Raw genomic sequence first — 22,362 nt, forward strand, 5'->3', positions numbered from 1 at the left:
ATCGATTTTGTATTTCTTTTAAATTGGTATCCGTATAGGTACAGATATATACATTTAAGAGTTAAAAAAAGAAATATAGCATCATATATAACTAGTACCCATAAATATTCCTGATGATTCAGTGGCAGTCTTTATAAAATCAGACAGGATGTGATTCATGAATGTCAAAATCCACCGAATTCTCTTGTATTTCTTAATCAGAATCAGACCAAATAATCAGTTTTCTTTTTTCATTTGGGTGTTTCGTTTTTGCGATAAAATGTATATAGACTGTACATAAAATTTGCACTTTACGAGAGATATTGTTCTTGACTTTGTTCGATTTGGTTCATTTATTGGGAGATAAATGTATGATTTTCTCAAAAGAACAAAGTATTGAAAGGACAAATGTTAAGTTATAATGTAGCATATGTAGATTGAAAAAAACATTGTTTGTTCGGTGTGTTTTTCTTCACCATAAATCATTTTAATATGGACAGTTTCTAATTTTTTTATTGACTGATACTTCAATAAAAGAATATACTCAGGTTGTATTCATTTTTTGAACAGTTTAAAACTTTCACCTAAGGTAGTCATGAAAGTCAGATATAACACTTTGTATTTTTTGTGGATTTTCCTGCACGAAAAACGTGCACGTAATATCATCTTCATTTAACAAATGAATATGCAAATTATACAAAATTGACTAAATTACATTAAAACTACATTAAAGTTCTTCTTTAAATGTTGACATTTAAGTACATTTCTGTCTAAGAATCAGGCAAAATGTATGTATCATGTGACACATGAAAAACAACGAAGAGAGTTTATTGTATTATCCAAATACTTATACATCATAACCTCCAGAAATAACCATCAAAGTGTTTGCGAAGATTGTCATTTAAGATACTGATAGGTATTGAAATGCACTACAAAAAAAATGGCAGGAAAAACAGTCCCGCACTTTTCGCCTATGTGGACAGTCAAACAAATATCTACGTAACAGATGCCTCAGGATAAATTTAAATAGCTTTTCGGTGGTTTTTAAAATGTATTGAATATATTTGATGTAAAAAAGACCAATTTGAGAAAAGTACGTGCTACCCTTTGCCTGATTCTTACACAGAATGGTACTTAACACAACTATATATTCTTTGTTTAAACAAGTTTAAGGGAAACACGATACGAGCAGAAATCAAAAGAATATATACCAACAAAGAACATTACGACCATAAAATATCTGTAGAGACGACTTTGATCTTAAAGCAACATAACCGTGTTACAGAAGCCTAATTGTGAGAAGTCAAGCACGGTGAAATAAGTCAGCGTAGTTACGGCAAGCTCTGGCATAACGTATGATTTGTGATATGAAAACTCCATATGCTGGTGCTGAAGGGAGGTTGCCACAGATGAAAGGAAATTTGACGATACGGAAAAAGAGGGCATCGAATTTGTCGTAAAGTTTTGTCGTTAGTTTTCTTTTACCGTTGATCTCTAAATGTAGGTCAACATGTAAGTCTGACTTCATACTGTCTGTAGTGTCCTTTTATCAATAAAACATTTAATAATAAGGGGTTTATATGTATAATTAATTAATATACATATTAGTATCAACAATACTCCTAGTGATCGTTTTATTTCATATACTTATAAGAGTATATTGAATTAATAAGTAACCAAAGAAAACAAGGGTACATTTAACACCAATATTCGAATTTCGAATTTGTAACATCTTATTGCTATTTATTTGCTCCTATATGCTGTTGTAGAGCTCTCTGCATTATATTAAAGTACTGAAAAAGAAAATGTATTAAACTTTATTTGAAGCTGTTCTACCAAAACAGTATTTATGGCAATGATATTCAAACTGTATTATTGTAATGACAATCTTTGTGATTTTATTATTCATTAAAGATTACGTATATATGCAACTTGAATAAAAATGACTGTGGCCATAGCTCTCGATTGATAACCCTGTTACAGCCGTATACTGAGGTAATAACATATATTTCGCATTCAATTCACATGTTTGAAAAGCCTATCGATTTTTTTCTCCTATCTTTATTAAGTAAATGATTTATATATAGGTACCACTCACCATAATCTAAAGCAAAGTTCAGTACCCGGATATTAACCTAGTTTTGTTAAGGTACGAACGGTGACCATCGTCGCTGGCTGAACATAACATTCTCACTCTTTCAGAGTACCTGATGTCATTCTTTGTTTATTATTAGTGCTCCATTTATGTGTATTACGTCTTGTTTACCTTATCTTTAGTTTTGTATGCTATCTTTTTTTATTCGGTTTGTTACATTGTGTATGTACATCGTCTGTGGTTCCTGTTTTCTCGTTCAGGCCATGTTCTTGTAATTGAGGTGTCTGAATTATCCCATTATTAACGCCGATGCATGGTATTTAGTAATGCTAGATTACTTGAACTTCTTAAAACATGTAATATGTATAATTCACAATATTTATTATACTTTATCAATAAACACATAAGACTTACGGCAGGGTCAGTGAAAAACAATATCATTCTTCTTATCAAATAATAATTCTCATTAAAAGTATGGAAATGTATCTCATCACCTGAAATTTCATTTGGGTTTATTAAATAGGGGTAATGCTACAGCATACGTTATAGTTAAACATTAGGGTTAAGTATCTGCTTTCCATAAATGACCAGTAACATATGTCTAAGGAAGACTGTAATGGTCCGATGCAACATAAGGACTATTATAGTATTCAAAGGCCCATTATTTTTGATCGAGGACATATTTACTAGTTTATCATGAAGAAAACCACATATCACATGTATTCAAAATTGTTGCTTGTCATATAAGTCAACATGCACATGGAATAATGCATTTTCTAACTGCTGCTCTCAAAATTTAAATGGCGACATTTTTTAGTTTATTTATCATATTAACAGTAAATTATAAACTGAAACTGTTTTGTCCACCAAATATTGATGTGACTTGGCCTATGACGAAATAAGCTCAATCACGTGATACATTTTAAATAACCTGCATAGCCAGTTAGCAACACGAGCACTGAAGTTACTTAAAAAAGACCGAAAATATAACAGTCAGTCCTTATAATTAAATTAAAGTAGCAATATTTAACAAGCAAATCATCAAAAAGGTTGATGACGTCAAAGCAAGTGACTCACAAAACAAAATCTGCTCTATGAGATGTTGGACAATTTTTGTCAAGGAAGGCTATTTATAGCTTGAACTTAACTTAGAGATCGTCGGCAAGTGGGATTCAACCAGAAGTGGATATTGTCACATGGAACCGCCTAAATATTCCGCGGTCTGTTCTCGATCTTTACCCTCCCCCTTTTCCACCTTGCCGATCAATATGTGATGCTTTATTTTTCGTAAGAGATGGAAGAGTAATCAAGGGAATCAATGTTATAGCGGTAATCAAAAGAATGTAATCCAGGGACAAAGACCAGACATGGAAAACAGACATACACAACAAAGAACATACAATAACTAAAATCATACATACAAAGTAACAAAAGTAAATGAGCAACTCGGACTCCACTAAAAACTGGGAGCATGGACCAGGTGCACCGGTAGGGTAAGCGTCCTCTGTTTTTTTCTAGAAACACCCGCCGAGTTGCTCATAAAAAGGCAAGTCCGGGGTAGACAAACGAAGGAAGGAAAACTATGACCCGTTGAATAAATCAGTTCTCATGGTGCTGATGGATGCACCATAACGATCCACGAGTTCATGATGACGTCCATAAAACTTCTGTAGTGATGGAAGTATCATGACATCAAAGCTTTTGTAATATTTGTTGAATTGCAATATTTCTATGATTATGTGCTTATTGTAAACTATTTGAATTTTGTCTTATCGAGCAGGACTATTTTTTTCTAATTGACCTGACGCAGGTCAAACACGGTACATCCAATAACCGAAAACAAAATGGCGTCGGAAGGACAAGTGACTAATTTCAAAGTACTGTTGTCATATTGATTATAACAGACTTTCGCTAGGTATCTAGAAAGTGCTGGAATACTAATAAAACAAACTTATTGGCAAGTGTGTTTAAATAACACGGTGAGCAATTATACCACCCAAAAAACGTATTTTATTGAGATCTTCGGATATTCAATATTGCTTCAGGTTAACACCGAGGTTTTTGGTTATTCGAGCAACCCGGTCAAACATTCACAAGAAGATGTCAGAAGTTTTTAATGACGGATTTTTTGGACCTGCAATGTTCACTGTTTGAGTTGTTAGTATATTGTTATTGTTTACCATTACAATATGGGTCATGTAGGTTTGAAAGTGTTAATTATTTGTCAATCTTACCAAGGAGTTAAATATGGAATACTATCTTACCTGTAAAAATCTATTGAGAATGTTGGGAGCTTCTAATAACGGATTTTCGGAGCTGCAATGTACGCTTTTTGTGACGTACAAAAACGTAAGTATAGTTTCAATGTTTATAATTACAGTGAGGGTGCGGGCGGGGGGGGGGGTTGGACTTCATCCCTCCTTTATATTGGAAAATTATCATTTTCATGTATAAAATTGACAAAAAATGGCAAATAATGTCCTGGCACACCCCTTTTTAGGAACCCAAGCTGCCACCCCTAATTTCCATAGTGTGTGGATCCGCATGTACCAGATCCTGAAGGTTTGAAAGTCTTTTATTATAGTGTTTGTAAATTACAGGTATTTTTGTGAACAATTTTGATGAAAAATATTTTTACATATGCTTAGAGTTTTCAAGTTGTTCTATATTTTATACACATTGTACTGTTAAATACATGTAAATCCTATATATGTCATGTGTGTTTGATTTGATCCCAGGAATTTAAAATGCAAGCATTGTGTACATGTACATAAATAAACATACACATGTACATTTAGCAAACAATATGAAGTATTTAAACTAGAAAATAAACATTCGAATCATGGAATTGTTAAATTAATATGATTTAAAAGCAAAAACATAAACAATGCCAAAGGTAAGAATGAAAGGCAATATAAATAAAATTAGATCTTAATTGTTCCCCCTTTTTTCTGTCACATGAAGTCATGCGACAAAGAAAAAAGAAAAGGGGAAGCAATTAAAATCTTATCTGAATTAGATTGGGATGAAATGAGGCCATGTGGCATACTTATCACTTCAGTAGTTGACCTTGATCTACATAATGTATCAAAAAGAGGGATATCTAGTAAAAATTAGGTATTTATATGTAGCCAAGCAAACTTTTAGAGCATAAAGAGTCCCCGCTTAAAACATTCCTGCGGAAAATTTTCCTAAATATGTTAAAAATGATTTGATTACATTTTGATTGTATTAGAAATTGTCCCATTCTCAAATTTTCAATAATTATCATTGTGGCTTTGTTCCTTAGAGCTGATTTTCAGGGACAATCATACATGTACAATGTATTAGGTAAATGAAGGTATACATAAGTTTGTTCATATACTTCCAATGTACACAATGATTTAAAATTTTCAAAACTGGTGATAGGTCTACTGTAAACATTGCTAGTGTAGAACAGTTGTCATATATGTCTTACCATATTTGCAATTTACAATTGTATGTTTGTGAACAGGAAATTCATACTGAAAACTACAAAAATACATGTGCATGTACTCTAACTATGGTTACTGGCATATGCAGTACAGTATTAGTTAATGATTTCATACATGAAATTATGATATTTGTAATGTAATAATACTTGTATCAAATTTATTATATACTTTGCAGTGTGATATTAATTGCTCGTAAATAAATCAACATACAGTGATGGATCCAAATATTTTGAAATGGGGATCCAGACATTATAAATCATCAGGTAATTAGAAACTATACATGGGAGAAGCCCTAAGGCAATAGCATTGGTAAACTTTCCAGTTTTTGTGTTTAGAAGTTTTGTCTAGTACTTGAAATGACTTTAATTTATTGTTCTAAACTCACCACTTCACACCACTTTAATGATCTTCCTGGTTATGAGGGGATGTTGTTTTAACAATGACCACCCGTCAGTCAGGTGAAAAGTAACCTATTCTACTCTTACTTATGTTACCTGTTATAAACAGTTATTGAAACAAAGATGTGCTCATGAAGTACACTGTACTACATTTTTGTAAAGTTTGTTATGTTTCATGTAAGATAAATTTGAATTAATTTAGAGAAAGAGGTGTTTATTTTTTCTTAACTAAGACAGCTATTAGAGATATTTTAAGAAAAAACATTTTAGAACACTAAAATATAATATGTATTTATTGTATTAACTTTTTTGTAATGTATGACAGAAATTATTATTTTACAGAAATACTGTTTGCAAAATATCAATCAACCAGTACTGACTAGGTAGCTTAAAAACCAGTAAAAACCTGGGACAATGATAACCACCCAACCTCTATTTTTGCCTGATTTTGCACACAATTATTTGTACATGTAAGAATGTTTCTCATCAACAGGAAGTTTTGTACTTCCATATGCTGTGGCTAAAATACAAATAAAAAAATAAAACACTAAAACAAAAGTAGTGTATAGAATGTTTTTTTATAAATGTTTAAAAGGAATATTTGGATTATGTTAAGTGTTATTTGCTTTCTGTGAAAAGTAATATGAGAACTCAACAGATTCCCAGTAAAGTTTCTGCTGTCAAATGCCAAAGGGAAAACCACATTACAATAAAATCTTTGTAATCTATATAATATCTTTAGAAATTCGTCATATTTTATTAAGTCTTGATCTAAGCAAAATTAAACGATCTACAAATAACTTTGAATGGGAATAATAAAATAAGTACTCCAATCCCTGACAGTTCTGTCATCTGTATCTCCATAGGATATTTATGGTTTGTGGTACACTTTGGTATAAAGTTTTTGTTTGCTTTGTATGCAATTATTTGGGAATATTTATTACATTTATATTACAATGTTAAAAAAAGCTCCTAAACTCGATATCAACCTATTCATTAACCATTGGTAATTCTAAGTAGATAGTGATCGAACGTTATGACGACGACCTTTTTAAAAGAAAATATACACTTTTATGCTACTCTTTCATTATTTAGTTTTCTGTGTGAGGCAATCTTGGACTTTTCAATATGACACTGTTTATTTTCTAGTGGTGGCCTATATTCAAAAAAAGTATTATTGAAATTGATTTTAGAATTCCGCATATTATCTTTTATTTTAAAGAATAATATGTACAGAAACACGAATATAAAACTATAAACATTCAATTATCATACCGTTTTTCTTTTCTCCATTCGGTAACTCTCTCTCAGTATTCTTGGTGACTGAAATATAGTCGAATTGTTTAGGGTCAAAATAAACCACTTCCTCTAGCTTTTCCGGCTTTGGCACGATTGAATTCCGTAGTATGTAGACAGAGTTCTCATAGTTGTCGACACGTACAAAACATTGAGCTAAAATGTAAAATCGTTAATAAGGACGAAAACATGTTAGCAGGTTAGAAAATATGATGAAATATGAGAAGGGTCAATTTTTCAGAGTGAGAATTGTAATGTACATTTCACATTATACTCAGCATGACCTATGCAAATCGGTGTCACTTTTAAACCAACATTTTTTCTACCAAATAAATAAATCTTACTTATATTATCTCCTTTCGGGTTACCAATTCACTTTGTTGTTCCTGTCAAAGTATACTTTTGGTTTGTGTGATTGGGTTATTTGTTCAACCCTTTTTTTCTCGGTTTGTAAGTGCTTGTCTTTTTTCTTTGAGTGATTTGTTTCTAATCCCTACCTTTGCTTCTAGCCTTGGTGACCTGTTTGTTAAGATAATCGTTACCTTTGATTCTGGCCTTTGTCACCTGTTTATTAAGATAATCCTTACCTTTGATTCTGGCCTTTGACATCTGTTTATTAAGATAATCCCTACCGTTGATTCTAGTCTTTGTCATCTGTTTTTACGTTTTTCGTTTAACACTACTAACGTTTTTTGTCATATTTTACTACTACTGTGTCGTGGGTTTAAGCATTCTCGCTCTGAATTTGTCTCTTGTGATTAGGATATTAATTTAATAGTGCGTTAATTTTGGTTCAATTTTGCCTTTAAATAAGGTATTCATTTTATTTTTTAACAATTACATGCGTGCACTTTTTAAACTTATTATTGAATTGTCATATATTAAGCGCTTTGCACAACATGTTTTCGGCCACTGTTAGGTTTTAATTCAAATTTATGGAAAGACAATTGCCCTTCCGTTAACATTTCACATTCCAACTTTAATTTTTGTGGTCTTTGTCATACACGTTTCCCCGTATACCAAAGCTTTACCTCTCATGTATTTGTCTAAAGAATGAATAAAATGTCTTACCATAATTAATAAGATATAGGATGCTTAATATAAATATATTCTCCATTTCTCCTGACGCTGGTGTAGTAGTAATGGTTGGAATAATAACTGTGATCCCGTTTTAAAGTAATTTAGTGTAATGAGCGAAATTGCAGATGATTGAATAAAAATAGGGGATGTGATGTAATTGCAAATGCGACCGCCATCAACGATGAAGTTGATTTTTTGGGAAAATCTATATTAATAAAGCGTGCATTGCATTATATTATATTTCTGAAGTTCAGTTTCGCAAAACTTAAAGCAAAGATTTTGAAATAACCCGACTTTCTCATTTACTTTTGTTTCTTTGTTTCTTCTAAAATACTGAGTAATGATTGTTTTTGAAATTGTCCGTGGTGCTGATGTGACTGCTGATTTACCGATGATTATAACAATATAATGTTTACGTGTTTATTTTTTTAATCAGATCGATGTACAAAACAAAAAAGACGATGCATAGTGGCGGTTGAAGAGGTGCTACTTTTTGAAATTCTCAACTGGAAGAGCTCAAATTGAAACAAAAATGTCAGAACTGCATTTTCAGCCATTTTGTATTTTTCTTTTGTCTTCTTTTCCACAAATTAACAATAACGATTTTTTACAGGTTCAAATACAATTTCTGACATTTAAGAAGTTTTTAAAATTGTCCCCATACCTGCGTTCAGAATCTTAAATTTCCTACGTATTTGATCCTAATGCTGTTAATGAGAAGTTACTACTTGAAACACGTGTGCAGCACACCAAAATTGGCATTGGTATTTTATAATCACCAAATCACAGGGTTTTCTTTCGGGGAAAGTAAAGATTCTCGCCATGTTCCTATATATGTGGTACATGTATATACGTTTATTTATAAATGCCGAAGTAGTTGAAGAAAATGGATGAATTTTGTCGTATCTATTTAAGTTAGAAATGACTCGGTTTCCATTGTTTCATTCATCACACGATAACTCTTTGGCTTTTTTCTCGTATATAATGCAACAGGACGGCTTATATCAGTTAGTTAATTTATTAGGCTTAGCCTTTTTTTTGTCTTATCGAGTCACTGTATTATCACCGAGCGGTAATCCTTGTGTGTGAATATGTAATTTGGGGAGGTAAATTGGTAAATTATACGCCCCCTCCCCCGGTTACAATAGATGCTCAATTAAAATACAAAACAGCTATTGAGCTATTTGTGCATAGAATCGTGATCACTTAATAAATAGAGGCTTTTGTCAGGACAGTCTATATATTTTTGATTTGTAGAGTGAAAATAATTTAAATACATTTGGCATATAACTTGAATAACAAACACCCACAGCGTGTTAAAATTTTCAATGGGAAATGATATATTCTAGTGCTGGTAAAGTGGTCTCAAAATCTTCCAAATTGTATGGAGATCATTAGGTTTAAAATTGCAAAGGTGTTTTAAATTCTTGTTTGTTGGAGAATAGTGTCTATATATGTGTTTAACAGTTTTTTAATTATTTTTTTTATTTTATTTATTTATTTATTTTTTTTTTTTTTTTTTGTCATTTGTCATCTTAAAACTCTAACTCTTTAATGGTCATAATATTCCATTTTTTTTTCAAAACCTATATAAACTATGAATATTAATGTTAATGTTGCATGGTTAACCAAGTGTCCCTTATTTCTATATTAAATTATCATTTGTAGCTATGAGACAGATTAAAATGTTCAGCATGAGAACTGTTACGCTTCATCATCGTTCAGTTAACAGGTAAAGTAAATACATTGTCGTTTCTTCTGAATAACTCTGAATTGTCTGAATTTATTACAAGACATTAAAGTTGTAAATATCAAATTATGACATATTGACAATTATCTCAGACCATTTTTTAATTAACTGTTGTCGGCTTACATGTTTCCAAGACGAATAAAGATTACTTAGATTTTTTCCCAGGAAAATTTATATGGGAAAATCAATCGATTGAAAAGTACCACATTAATGTTCAAAGTGCACCCATAAAACTTACAATTCAAATTTTATTATTTGATACTGAAGGAAAACTGCAAAGTAGCAGTGAAAACATTTAACTCAATAGTACATAAAACTGTATCAATGTCTGCTAAATTTATCAAAGGCAGACTCACAAACAATGAAAGACCAAAAGAAAAGAATGGTTTTCTTATTTTTGTCATGATCTAAGAAATACAGTATAAAAATATATCTCCTTATTAAGTACAGTCCGCCTAAGAATCATGCAGTTGGTGATTTATCAATGTCAGATATTTTAACCAAATTGACTAAATCAGTTGGATATATTGGAAAAACAATAAATAAAAAGAAAAATGAAAAATATTTCCACCGTTACCATAGCAACGACCACTCCTTAGCAACCACCAATTTAGGGCCTAATTATCACAAAAACATCACAATTTGAATGTAATTTTACCGCTATAACCTTGATTCCATTGATTACTCTTATATATCTAATGGTGGAGATTTGTCAAACTACATAATCATATTAATGAAGTGTGTCTATAGGAAAACAATTTACATTAAAGTACAAAGCAATATAATTGGTATAGATCTGGTTACCATGGCAACCAAATTCTTAATTTTTGACATTTTGAAATATACGAAAATAGGCTATGTTCAGACCCGTTTTGCCAGCACTAAAAAGGAGATATCATCCAAATGTATGCATGGATGTGTAGCAAGACCTCTCCACGGAAATATATCAAAAATACAAATATGTAACCTATCTGTTTTTTTTATCTTCTGGATCCGAAACCACCACCTATAAAGACTTTTCTTCTTCTTAACGCTTTCCATACTAAAATTGTGCAGACCTTAACATTTTTGTCTTTTGACCTAGACTTCTAATATTTGGTATATTTGTATATCTTCTCAGGGCAGAGTGTTGCGTACTAGAGTATGTGACCTTTGACCTTGACCTTTAACCTCAAGGTCAAATCACATACAAATTTTGGCATAATACGATACATTATTTTGTCTGTGCCATTACTTTTTACTTTGATATCTGATCTTTGGCATTTACGTATATCACACCAAGGCAGAGAGTAATGTTTTATGTAGATGACATTTGACCTTGACATCTGACCCTAAGGTCAAAGAACATAAAACTTTTGGCAAAATAACATACAAATTTTGGCAAAATAACATACAAAACTTTTTCTTGGCCATAACTTTTTTTTTGTCTTTTTACCCAGATTCTGATATTTAGTATGTAAGTAAATCACATTAACGTAGAGTGTAATGTTTTAGAGATAGTAAGACCTTTGACCTTGACCTCTGACCCCAAGGTCAAATGACATAAAAAAGTTTGGCTATATACCATATAAAATTTTGTCAGGGCCATAATTTTTTTGTCTTTTTACTTAGACATCTGATATTCGGTATTGGGTTATATTTCCATTAAGGCGAGGTGTCACGTACTAGAGCGGTTGACATTTGAACTTGATCTTTGACCTCATGGACAAATAATATAACAAATTTTGACTTAGTGTTAATGAGGACGGATTTCGTATGACGGATACTAATTTGTTTTAAATCAATTTCCATATATTGAGAGAATTCATTGAGACCCCAGAATAACATTTCTTGTTTTTGTTGATCATCTCTTGACATGATATCCCATTTACATTTTTTTAGTTCATGTTTTACTGAAATGCACATCTCCTTATCAAATTGTCCCAGGATTACATTCTTTTGATTTCCGCTAGAATCTTGGTTCCCTTCATTACTCTTATAAACAGGAACATGTAGATTCTTTTTATAGAACATTTCAAAATATTTTATAATTTTGTTGTTTAAACATAATGTCACAACGGAATTTGGTGGCAGAAATTTAGATAAGAGCAATTGGAAAGTCAACATTTACAAATATATCATAGAAATATTACAAATGGATAACTAGAGGGTCAAGAGTGCCTGAACCGTTCACCTGGTTTACCATTTGCTTATTAGAAAAACTTGACAATGAGACATGCTAAGTTAATAATAACTGAATAGTCAAATGCAGATAATGCTTTTAATAGCATTTTATGACCTGAACCAGAATTTTGCTGAAACCAACAATTTTTTAAATTATTTAAAAAAAACTGTTTTCCGACCATTATTTTCCGTTCTTAGTATAGGCACCATATATATTCATGGATTAAAAATCACAAGTCATTTTGATCACAAATACACTAAAGAACAAATATGCTTTATTTCCATTAAATGATCTTGAAAGGTTTTAGAGAAGATTTTCAAAGTTGTACATGTACATGTGAAAAAAAAATGTTTAAGGAACCGTAACTCCTATATTAGTATACGAATCATTTTGAAAATTGCGGAATTGGTCTGTCTAATGATGCTGAACAATATAACCCTCACAAACATTTTGCTAAAGGCAAAAAATTTTAAGTTATTTACAGAAACTGCCTCCTGACTCTTATGTTATATTTTTGGCAATGGCGGCCATGTTTTTGCACTGGTTAAAAGTACAAACAGTCATAATGTTTGGGCTACCCTAAGGAACTAATACGCCAACTTTCATTGACTTATGTGACTGTCGTGTTAAATTAATTCTGACACTTTATTACAAATAGGAGCAAAACAGACCAGTTGTAAATGTTATTACCGCTTTGGGAATATCACAGGAATAGAAAATAAACAATAGGAAAATCAATATTGGGGTAATACTTGAATCTAATAACCTAATCATATTGAAATAAATTTGAATAGCATTCAAAAAACTTTTTATGCGTGATCATTTATTTCCCATTTAAGGAAACTAGCACAAGCACTGGCTAACATTTTGCATACATTTCACATGCCATTAAAGAATTAGGTTATTGTGACGTCAATTTTCAGCTTTAGCAATTCTGTTAAGACATTTTGGTTTAGTATTAATTTTTATGTATCAGAAATGAATTACAACTGATAGCTTGTCAGTCAATAAATCTTAGGAATCACAACCAGTTTCACTATGAATCTTCGGATTAGGAAGTTAATGAAGAACTATTGGAAAATCCACATGTTTATGTCCGTGTTCCAACCTAGTTGAATAGGTAAAATATATAGAGGAATATGTCAAAGAAGACAAAAAACTAATGTTTTGGTAACAACATCATGATTTAGTACTTTTGGTATCATACCTCATTAAATATAAAAGGTAGGATCATGTAACTAAAGTTATATCCTGATGCATCAAGGATCGTGAATTAACTTCCAGGCAAAAGTGAACTATCCGCAACCTATACTTTACATTTCATTGACTATGTTAAAGTTTATTTCTGACCTAGTGTATGAGCAATAAATAAGCAGATGGATCGTGTAACTTTGTATACTATCTTCTTTAGTTCATATTTTCTATATTTTTGAAAATTAATTTTTTAGGCATTACAAAAGATTGTGACAAAATAAAATTAAAAAAATAGTTTTGAAAATGATTTTTGCAGGCATTAGAAAAGATTGTGACAAAATAAAATTAAAAAAATAGTTTTGAAAATGATTTTTGCAGGCATTAGAAAAGATTGTGACAAAATAAAATTAAAAAAATAGTTTTGAAAATGATTTTTCATGCATTAGAAAAGATTGTGACAAAATAAAATTTAAAACAGATTTTTGGAAAAGTTAACAATAACAACAGATGACTACACCAGACACAAATTGATGGCAATAGCTCACACTGACCTTCGTCACAGGTCAGCTTAAAATCTACGATAAGAAATCAAACCTTTATCTTCTAACTAAATTCTGGTACCCAGAATGGTACTTTCAAACTCCAGACTTAAATTTCTTTAAGTTTTAATTAATCGAAAGTAAAAATCATTCGAAGTGAAACGAAACGTAAACTTGACTTATCATTGTGAATTTAAACCAAAAATTCATGTCAATATCTGCAACTGCTTCAAAAAAGTCCGGAAAACTGAAGATGGACCTATGGACAGACGGACGGGTCAAAAACATCATACCCTGCGCAACTTCGTTGCATGGGGTGTAATTACTAAAACTCATCAGAGTTCTTCTCCTTCAAAATTTAGAGACCACATTGTCCATAACAGAATGATGTTTAAATGATTATTAAGTAAACCCTGCTACTTGGTGTTAAGCACAAGCAGGTGATAAAGGACATTAAAGGTGATTTTTTTTTACATGTATGACACACTACGAGGTGAAATATTGCATGAAATGAGTCATTAACTTAAGCCAAAATTTTGTATGTCATTTGACCATAAGGTCAAAGGTCAAGTGCAAAAGTCACACACCTTTGTACAAGACGCTCCATCTTAGCGCGTGAAATAGCCATATTCTTAATGTCAGATATCGAAGAAAAAAAGACAAAAAAGTTATGGCCCAGACAAAACTTTGGGTGGTATTTCGCCATTATTTGTATGTTGTTTGACCTATGTTGTTTGTACGTGACACTCCACCCTGAGAGGATACCAACATACGCAATATTATAAGCCAAGATCAAAAGACAAAAAATGTATGGTCTGGACAAATTTTGTATGAAAAGCGTCAAAATTTGGTATGATATTTGACCATGAGGTCTCGTCTGAATATAGCTGAAATATTCTGCTCGGACGTTAAACCCCAACAATCAATGACCATGAGGGCAAAGGTCAAGTTCAAATATCAACCACTGTAGTACGTGACGCCTCGACGTGAGGAAATATAATCCCATACCAAATATCAGTAAAAAGACAATAGCATTATGGCCCAGACAAAATTTTGTATGGTATTTGGCCAAAATTTTTGTTTATGTCATTTGACATTGAAATCATAGGTGAAGGTCAAAAATCACCCTATCTAGAACATTACACTCTACCTTAATGTGATTTACTTACATACTAAATATCAGATATATGGGTAAAAAGACGAAAACATGGCCGAGACAAAGTTTTGTATAGTATTTTGTCAAAATTTTTATGTTATTTGACCTTGGGGTCAGAAGTCAAGGTCAAAGTTCATCTACATAAAACATTACTCTTTGGTGTGATATACTTAAATGCCAAAGATCAGACATCAAAGTAAAAAGACCAAAAAGTATTGGCGCAGACAATATTATGTATCGTATTATGCCAAAATTTGTATGTGATTTGACCTTGAGGTTAAAGGTAAAAGTCAAAGGTCACATACTCTGATACGACACACTCTGACCTGAAAAGATATACCAACATATCAAATATTAGAAGTCTAGATCAGAAGACAAAAAAGTTATGGTCTGGACAATGTTAGTATGAAAAGCGTTAAGAAAAATCTTTATGGGTGGTGATTTCGGGTCAAGTGGCCCTTTTCACAAAAAATCGTAAGAGTAAAATTAGATTAAACTTTTATTTGCTATGACGTCATAACTTTACACATACGATTTTTTGTGAAAAGGACCACTGATAAGCAAAAAACAGAGATAGGTCACATATTTGTATTTTAGATATGTTTCAGTGGGAAGGTCTTGCCACACATCCATGCCTATTTGAATAATATCTTCTTTCTAGTGCTGGCAAAACGGGTCTGAACATAGCCTATTTTCGTATATTTCAAAATGTCAAAAATTAAGAATTTTGGTTGCTATGGTAACCAGATCTAAACCAATTAGATAGCTTTGTACTTTAATGTAAATTGTTTTCCTATAGACACACTCCATTAATATGATTATGTAGTTTGACAAATCTCCACCATTAGATATATAAGAGTTATCAATGGAACCAAGGTTATAGCGGTAAAATTACATTCAAATTGTGATGTTTTTTGTGATAATTAGGCCCTAAATTGGTGGTTGCTAAGGAGTGGTTGTTGCTATGGTAATGGTGAAAATATTTTTCATTTTTTTTCATTTTATTTATTTTTTCCCAATATATCCAACTGATTTAAGGTCAATTCGGATAAAATATCTGACATCAATAAATCAATAAATGAAAATTCTTAGGCGGACTGGTACTTAAATAAGTATATATCTAGACAATGGAACATATCGCCATAAATATTACTCTTATCTTTCCAAATAGAGGAGTTGTAAAAGTATAGAAAAAAGGCACAAGACAAAAATATGTGATGATATATGCTCAAATATGAAAAATGATCCAAAAACATTTCGGTCAATGATTAATAAATTAAATAGAAATTCCATTAATGATAATTATGAAGTTTCTAATAAAGAAGACTTACAAAAGTTACAAAATAATTAACATTCTGAGAACATTCCAAATAACATAAGACGCTTACCCAACCGGCGTACCTAGTTCATTCTCCCAGTTTTTAGTGGAATCCGAGTTGCTCATTTGCTTTTTTCGGATTCCGAATCTGACATGGAAACAACAGATCATGGACTTTGTCCAGGTGAAAACTGGCTGGGTCCCGACCTTGATCAGATTGACCAAACAGATCCTGTTGCCATGAAAAAATACAAGGAGCAGCGCGCTCAGTCAGTTCGAATTGATCTTAATGGTGGCACTCGTACTAGAAGGTCATCGAGTCGTGGTCGCGGATCCAAGTCAGAGAAAATATCCCCCATTCGTCACCCATAAAAATGGCCAAATTACTTCAGTGGAATTGTTTAGGTTTAAAGGCTAATATTTTGGAATTAACTCTTCTTGTTCAGTCTATTTTACCAGTTGCATTATGTCTCCAGGAGACTCATTTAAAAGAAACGGATCAAATTTCCGTAAAAGGATATACAATGTATAGTACATTTGCTGAGGCAAATGAACGAGCTGCTGGTGGATCTACCATTTTTATTAGGGACAGAGTAACACATATTTCAGTTCCTTTAACTACCGATCTACAAGCAGTGGCCGTTCGGTTATCCCTTGATAAAACCATAACCGTTTGTTCCATTTACATTCCCCCAAATTCAATTTTATGCAGAAATAAATTAGTTGATTTGGTTAAACAGTTGCCCAAACCATTTATTATTTTGGGTGACTTTAATGCTCATAATCCTTTATGGGGAAGTAATCATACGAATGATAAAGGTAAAAAAGTTGAGGAGCTCCTTCAGCAAGAAGATTTGTGCATATTTAATGACGGATCTTCAACGTTCCTTCATTCAGGCAATGGATCGTATTCTTCTATTGATTTAAGCATTTGTGATCCTCTCGTACTTTCAGAGTTTACATGGCGAGTTCATGATGACTTGTGCGGAAGTGATCATTTTCCAATTACTTTGGAGCATTTATCCTCCAAAACGGAGGAACGTCAACCTCGTTTTAAACTTGAGAAAGCAGATTGGGCTTCATTTGAAGCCCACTGTCTTGAAGAATTACGATTAGAAGCGATGAAGGATGTTGAAGATCCCATTTTATTATTTAATGAAAGACTGACATCAATTGCTAATAAAACAATACCTAAAACCTCGACAAATCCAAAAAGGCCTAGTAAACCATGGTTTACTGATGAGTGCGACAAAGCGATCGAAGAACGCAACAAGGCTCATCGCCGGTTTGCCAAAAATCCTACACCAGCAAATCTGTCAAACTTCCGAATATTTCGAGCAAAAGCTCGACGTACATGTAAACAAGCCAGACGAACCTCTTGGAAAAATTTTGTTTCTAGTATTAAATCTCACACTCCCCTCAATAAAGTATGGAATTTTATTAGAAAAGTAAAAGGAAAAAATTCGAATTCTTCAGTGAAACACCTTAAAGTTGGTAATACCACTCTAACCACCGAAAAAGATATCGCCAATAAGCTAGCTGAAACATTCGCTAAACATTCATCCTCAACTAACTACAAACCGGATTTTCAAAAAATTAAATCATCTGCAGAAAAGACAAAATTAAACTTTAAGTCAAATAATGCTGAATCCTACAACTCTCAATTTTCTATAGAGGAACTAAAATCGTCACTGGCTAAAGCCCACAATACAGCTAGTGGGCTAGATAATATTCACTATCAACTTTTGAAACATCTTCCTGATCCATCTCTACATACACCTCTTGCGTTAATGAACGAGATATGGACTTCTGGTAACGTTCCGTCCATCTGGAAAACGGCTTCAGTAGTCCCTATTCCAAAACCAGGAAAAGATCATACGGATCCTTCAAATTATCGCCCGATCGCATTGACAAGCTGCGTCTGCAAGACAATGGAACGAATGGTCAATGATCGCCTTGTGTGGTTCCTTGAGAAGCACAACTTACTCACTAATATTCAGTGTGGTTTTAGGCAAGGCAGAAGTACTCTTGACCATTTAGTCCGGTTTGAAACGCTCATCAGAAATGCATTTGCTAAAAATGAACATGTTGTGTCGGTCTTTTTCGATTTAGAAAAAGCCTATGACACGACGTGGAAATATGGTATTTTAAAAGATATATTTGATATGGGGTTGAAAGGAAGACTTCCTCTGTTCTTGTCTAATTTTTTGTCAGATCGTCATTTTAATGTGAGGGTAAATTCGACTTTTTCTGAGGAGAAGGAACAGGAAATGGGAGTTCCTCAGGGAAGTATTCTTTCTGTCACTCTCTTTAGTATTAAAATTAATAGTTTAGCCCAAGTTTTGAAGGACAATATTGACGGTTCCTTGTATGTAGACGACTTTTTGATCTGCTACAGGGGACAAAATATGAATAATATTGAAAGGCAGTTACAACTTTGCCTCAAAAGAATTGAGAAATGGGCTTTGGAGAATGGGTTTAAGTTTTCTACATCTAGAACTGTTGGTATGCACTTTTGTCGAAAGCGAAAGCTGCATCCGGACCCAGATCGCTTTCTTTATGGTAATAAAATCAAAATAGTAGAAGAAACAAAATTCCTTGGATTACTTTTTGATAGTAAACTTTCTTTTCTTCCCCATATCAAATTACTTAAATCTAGGTGTCTTAAGGCACTAGATATCTTAAAAATGGTGTCCAGTACCGATTGGGGTGCTGATACCTCAGTTTTATTAAATTTATATAGATCTTTGGTTAGGTCTAAACTTGATTATGGATCTATTGTTTATGGTTCCGCCAAAAAATCTTACCTTAAAATTTTAGACGCTGTTCACCACCAGGGGTTGCGACTTTGCCTTGGTGCCTTCAGAACCTCTCCTATTGAGAGCCTTTATGCCGAGGCAAATGAACCCTCCCTTGAAAACAGACGTTTGAAATTAGGTCTTCAATATGTAAGTAAACTTATGGCCTACCCAGATAGCCCTGCCTACGACTGTGTCATTAATCCTATTTATGTCGACATTTATCGAAAACATGAAAGCAAAACCCCTCCTTTTGGAATTGGAATAAAACCTCATTTGGAAGCAATTCATCTGGAGACCAATGCAGTGACACCTGTTGTTACTTCGAAATGCCCTCCATGGGAGCTTCCACACCCTTCTTTCATTTTTGATCTGCGTGAATATAAAAAGTCCGATACCAATCCTTTATTTTTACAACAACAATTTTCTGAAATTAAAGCAAATTATCCAGATTTTTTGACGGTGTATACAGATGGCTCAAAAGATGGCGATAGCGTTGCATGTGCTGCTGTCCATGGTGACAGAACTATAACTGAACGGTTGCCATCAAGCGCTTCCATATTCACAGCTGAAGCTCGAGCCATATTATTAGCACTTAAATTGATTACTCAATCTAATCTGTCACAGTTTATTATTTGTTCTGACTCTTTGAGCTGTCTTTTGGCAATTAAAAATCACAAACTGAAAAACACTCTTATCTTACAAATTTTATATTCTATTCATCGACTTCGGGAATTCGATATAGAGATTGTTTTACTCTGGGTACCCAGTCATGTTGGTATTCAGGGGAATTCAGTTGTAGACAGGGTTTCCAAGAAGGCATTAAATGAAATAATAAAGGACGTTAGTTTGCCATACACCGATTTTAAACCTTTAATAAGGAAATATATTTTAAAGATGTGGCAGGACCGATGGGACGGTCTTGAACACAACAAACTCAATTCCATAAAACCCGATCTAGGCGTTCCTCAATCCGGGTCGGGCAATCGCAAAGAGCAAGTGGTCATGACTAGATGCCGCATTGGACATTCTAGATTCACATATGGCCATTTGCTTGTTGCTGATCCTCCACCTGAGTGTATCCCATGTGATTGCCCTTTCTCTATCAAACATGTTCTTCTAGATTGTGTGGATTTTGCCAACATCAGGCAAAATTATTTTGACTGCGCCAATATGTTTGATTTGTTCAAGACCGTTTCATCTAAAACCATCATCGATTTCTTGCGGGACATCGGTTTATTTAATAAAATCTAAATTGGATACCTTCCTTGATTTTTCAACATCTTAAATGTTTTATCGAAGTTATGTTTCTATATGTATTTTATGTCTTAGGTTCACCTTTTATGAAACTTTTTATATGTAAATAGCTGTTTGTTTTAATTTCATTATTTTATGAAGATACTTTGATCTTGCTTTTAATGTTTTCCTTGCATTAAATGTTCTTGCCGTGATATGGCCCTGGTCGCCGAAACGGCAATAAACAACAACAACAATCAATCAATCATTTGCTTTTTTTACTTTGTATGTGTGATTTTAGATACTTTATGTTCTTTGTTGTGTATGTCTGTTTTCCATGTCTGGTCTTTGTCCCTGGATTACATTCTTTTGATTACCGCTATAACCTTGGTTCCCTTGATTACTCTTTCATAACTCAGACTCTAAAAAGACGACTACATTAACTAAGGTTTCTGATAAAGTAGAGATACCAACCAACAATAATAGGATGATTCTTTTAGTAAAGATGGAATATTGAAAGCTGTTAAAACTATTAAAAATGAGAAATAACAGCCAGCAACCTAATATCAAATATGTCATACATGAACTTATAGGGCCCATCTGTAAACTATTCAGTATGGTTTTCATAAATGGACAATTTCCAAAACTATGGAGTTAGAGTTATATTTCGTTAATTCATAAGAATGGCGATAACATCTGGTGAAGGGAAACGTTTCAACATAGTTTTATTAGCTAGAAAAATGCTGTGTATAGATGATAAGCTAACCTACAAAAATTAAATTGGATTTAAAGAAAAATCTAGAACTACAGATCTTATATTCACAATTAAGTCCATTGTCGAGATATATAAATCAAACAATAAAAAGTTTTTTTTGTACCTTTTATAGATTTAAAAAGGCCTTTAATACAGTATTGCGATGGTCTTTTCTGTAGATTGTGGAGAAATAACTGTTTCTCCTTGGTTTCTTAGAATGATTTGGCCAATGTATCGTGATCCCTCTTGTAGACTGAAATTTAAACAAGGTTTGAGTAAGAAATTTATCTCCAAAAAAGATAAGGTTGTGTCCTAAGCCACACTATCTTCAATCTATATATTAATGACTTGATGTCCATCTTAATGAAAGTCAGTTGTTCCAATTATAATTGGTAATATATCTAGTACATATGTAGTTCATTGCAGATGTTATAATACTGTCACCTAGCACAAAAAAAATGAAACTCTCTTAACATTTTGAATAAATTCTATGCTTCATGCAACTAGAGGTTAACCAGCAAAAGTCTTAAGGTATAGTTTTAAACTCAAACGGAAAATCCTTTTTGAATAATTTATAATTAAATGAAAACCATATTGAAACAGTAATATCATATCGTTATTTAGGTGAACTATAAAACATACTGATAATTTGAACACCTCCTGAAAAACATTAATGGAAAAAGGTCGCGAGGCATGGTTCAAAATAAAGAAATGTGTAAGATTAAATAATCCGTGCACGCAACTTGAAAAACTACTTAATATGCTAATCAATCCCATTTTTCTTTACAGTTGTGAAATTTGGGGTATTGATAGTAAATTTAAAGATACAGAGCCTTTTGAACTTCTCCACATAAATTTGTCAAAGAGATTCTTGGAGTTCCCAACATAGCAAATAATGTTGCATGCTTAGTAAAACTCAACAGACATCGTTTTAAAATTGAAATGATAACCCAGCCCATTAAATTCTTGGAGAGCATTTATAATTTCAAATGAAATCTATACTAATATTTCCCAAAATAACAATTGGCTGCTTACAGTACATAAATGTGTTAATGAATTAGGATTTCGTTTCTTGCTATCCAATATACATCTTCTTAAATATAACATAACCGCCATAAAAAAGAACCACTGA

The 22,362-nt window shown here is 32.6% G+C and overlaps 1 protein-coding gene across 1 annotated transcript; it reads right to left on the reverse strand.

Moving 5' to 3' along the window:
- Window positions 1-1,599: 1,599 nt before the first annotated feature.
- Window positions 1,600-8,407, reverse strand: LOC148603896 (uncharacterized). The gene is made up of 4 exons (XM_088553263.1): window positions 8,313-8,407; window positions 7,221-7,397; window positions 2,489-2,568; window positions 1,600-1,772 (listed from the first exon to the last, which is right to left on the reverse strand). Exons 1-4 carry the CDS (start codon window positions 8,356-8,358, stop codon window positions 1,719-1,721), a joined length of 357 nt encoding a protein of 118 aa, XP_088409389.1. The 5' UTR covers window positions 8,359-8,407; the 3' UTR covers window positions 1,600-1,718.
- Between the last annotated feature and the right edge of the window lie 13,955 nt (window positions 8,408-22,362).

The sequence above is a fragment of the Perna viridis genome, chromosome 11, assembly GCF_037379345.1.
Source record: "Perna viridis isolate PV_CMFRI_1.1 ecotype Kerala chromosome 11, ASM3737934v1, whole genome shotgun sequence".
In the NCBI taxonomy this organism is placed as follows: domain Eukaryota; kingdom Metazoa; phylum Mollusca; class Bivalvia; order Mytilida; family Mytilidae; genus Perna; species Perna viridis.

What these genes read in the sequence shown, in the direction of transcription:
- LOC148603896 (XM_088553263.1), bottom strand. Translation starts at nt 8,358, where the DNA reads ATGGAGAATATATTTATATTAAGCATCCTATATCTTATTAATTATG. An exon ending in CCTATATCTTATTAATTATG is followed by an intron (nt 7,398 to 8,312) that starts GTAAGACATTTT and finishes TTTACATTTTAG; the next exon opens with CTCAATGTTTTGTACGTGTC. An exon ending in TGTTTTTCACTGACCCTGCC is followed by an intron (nt 1,773 to 2,488) that starts GTAAGTCTTATG and finishes TTTCTTTTTCAG; the next exon opens with TACTTTAATATAATGCAGAG.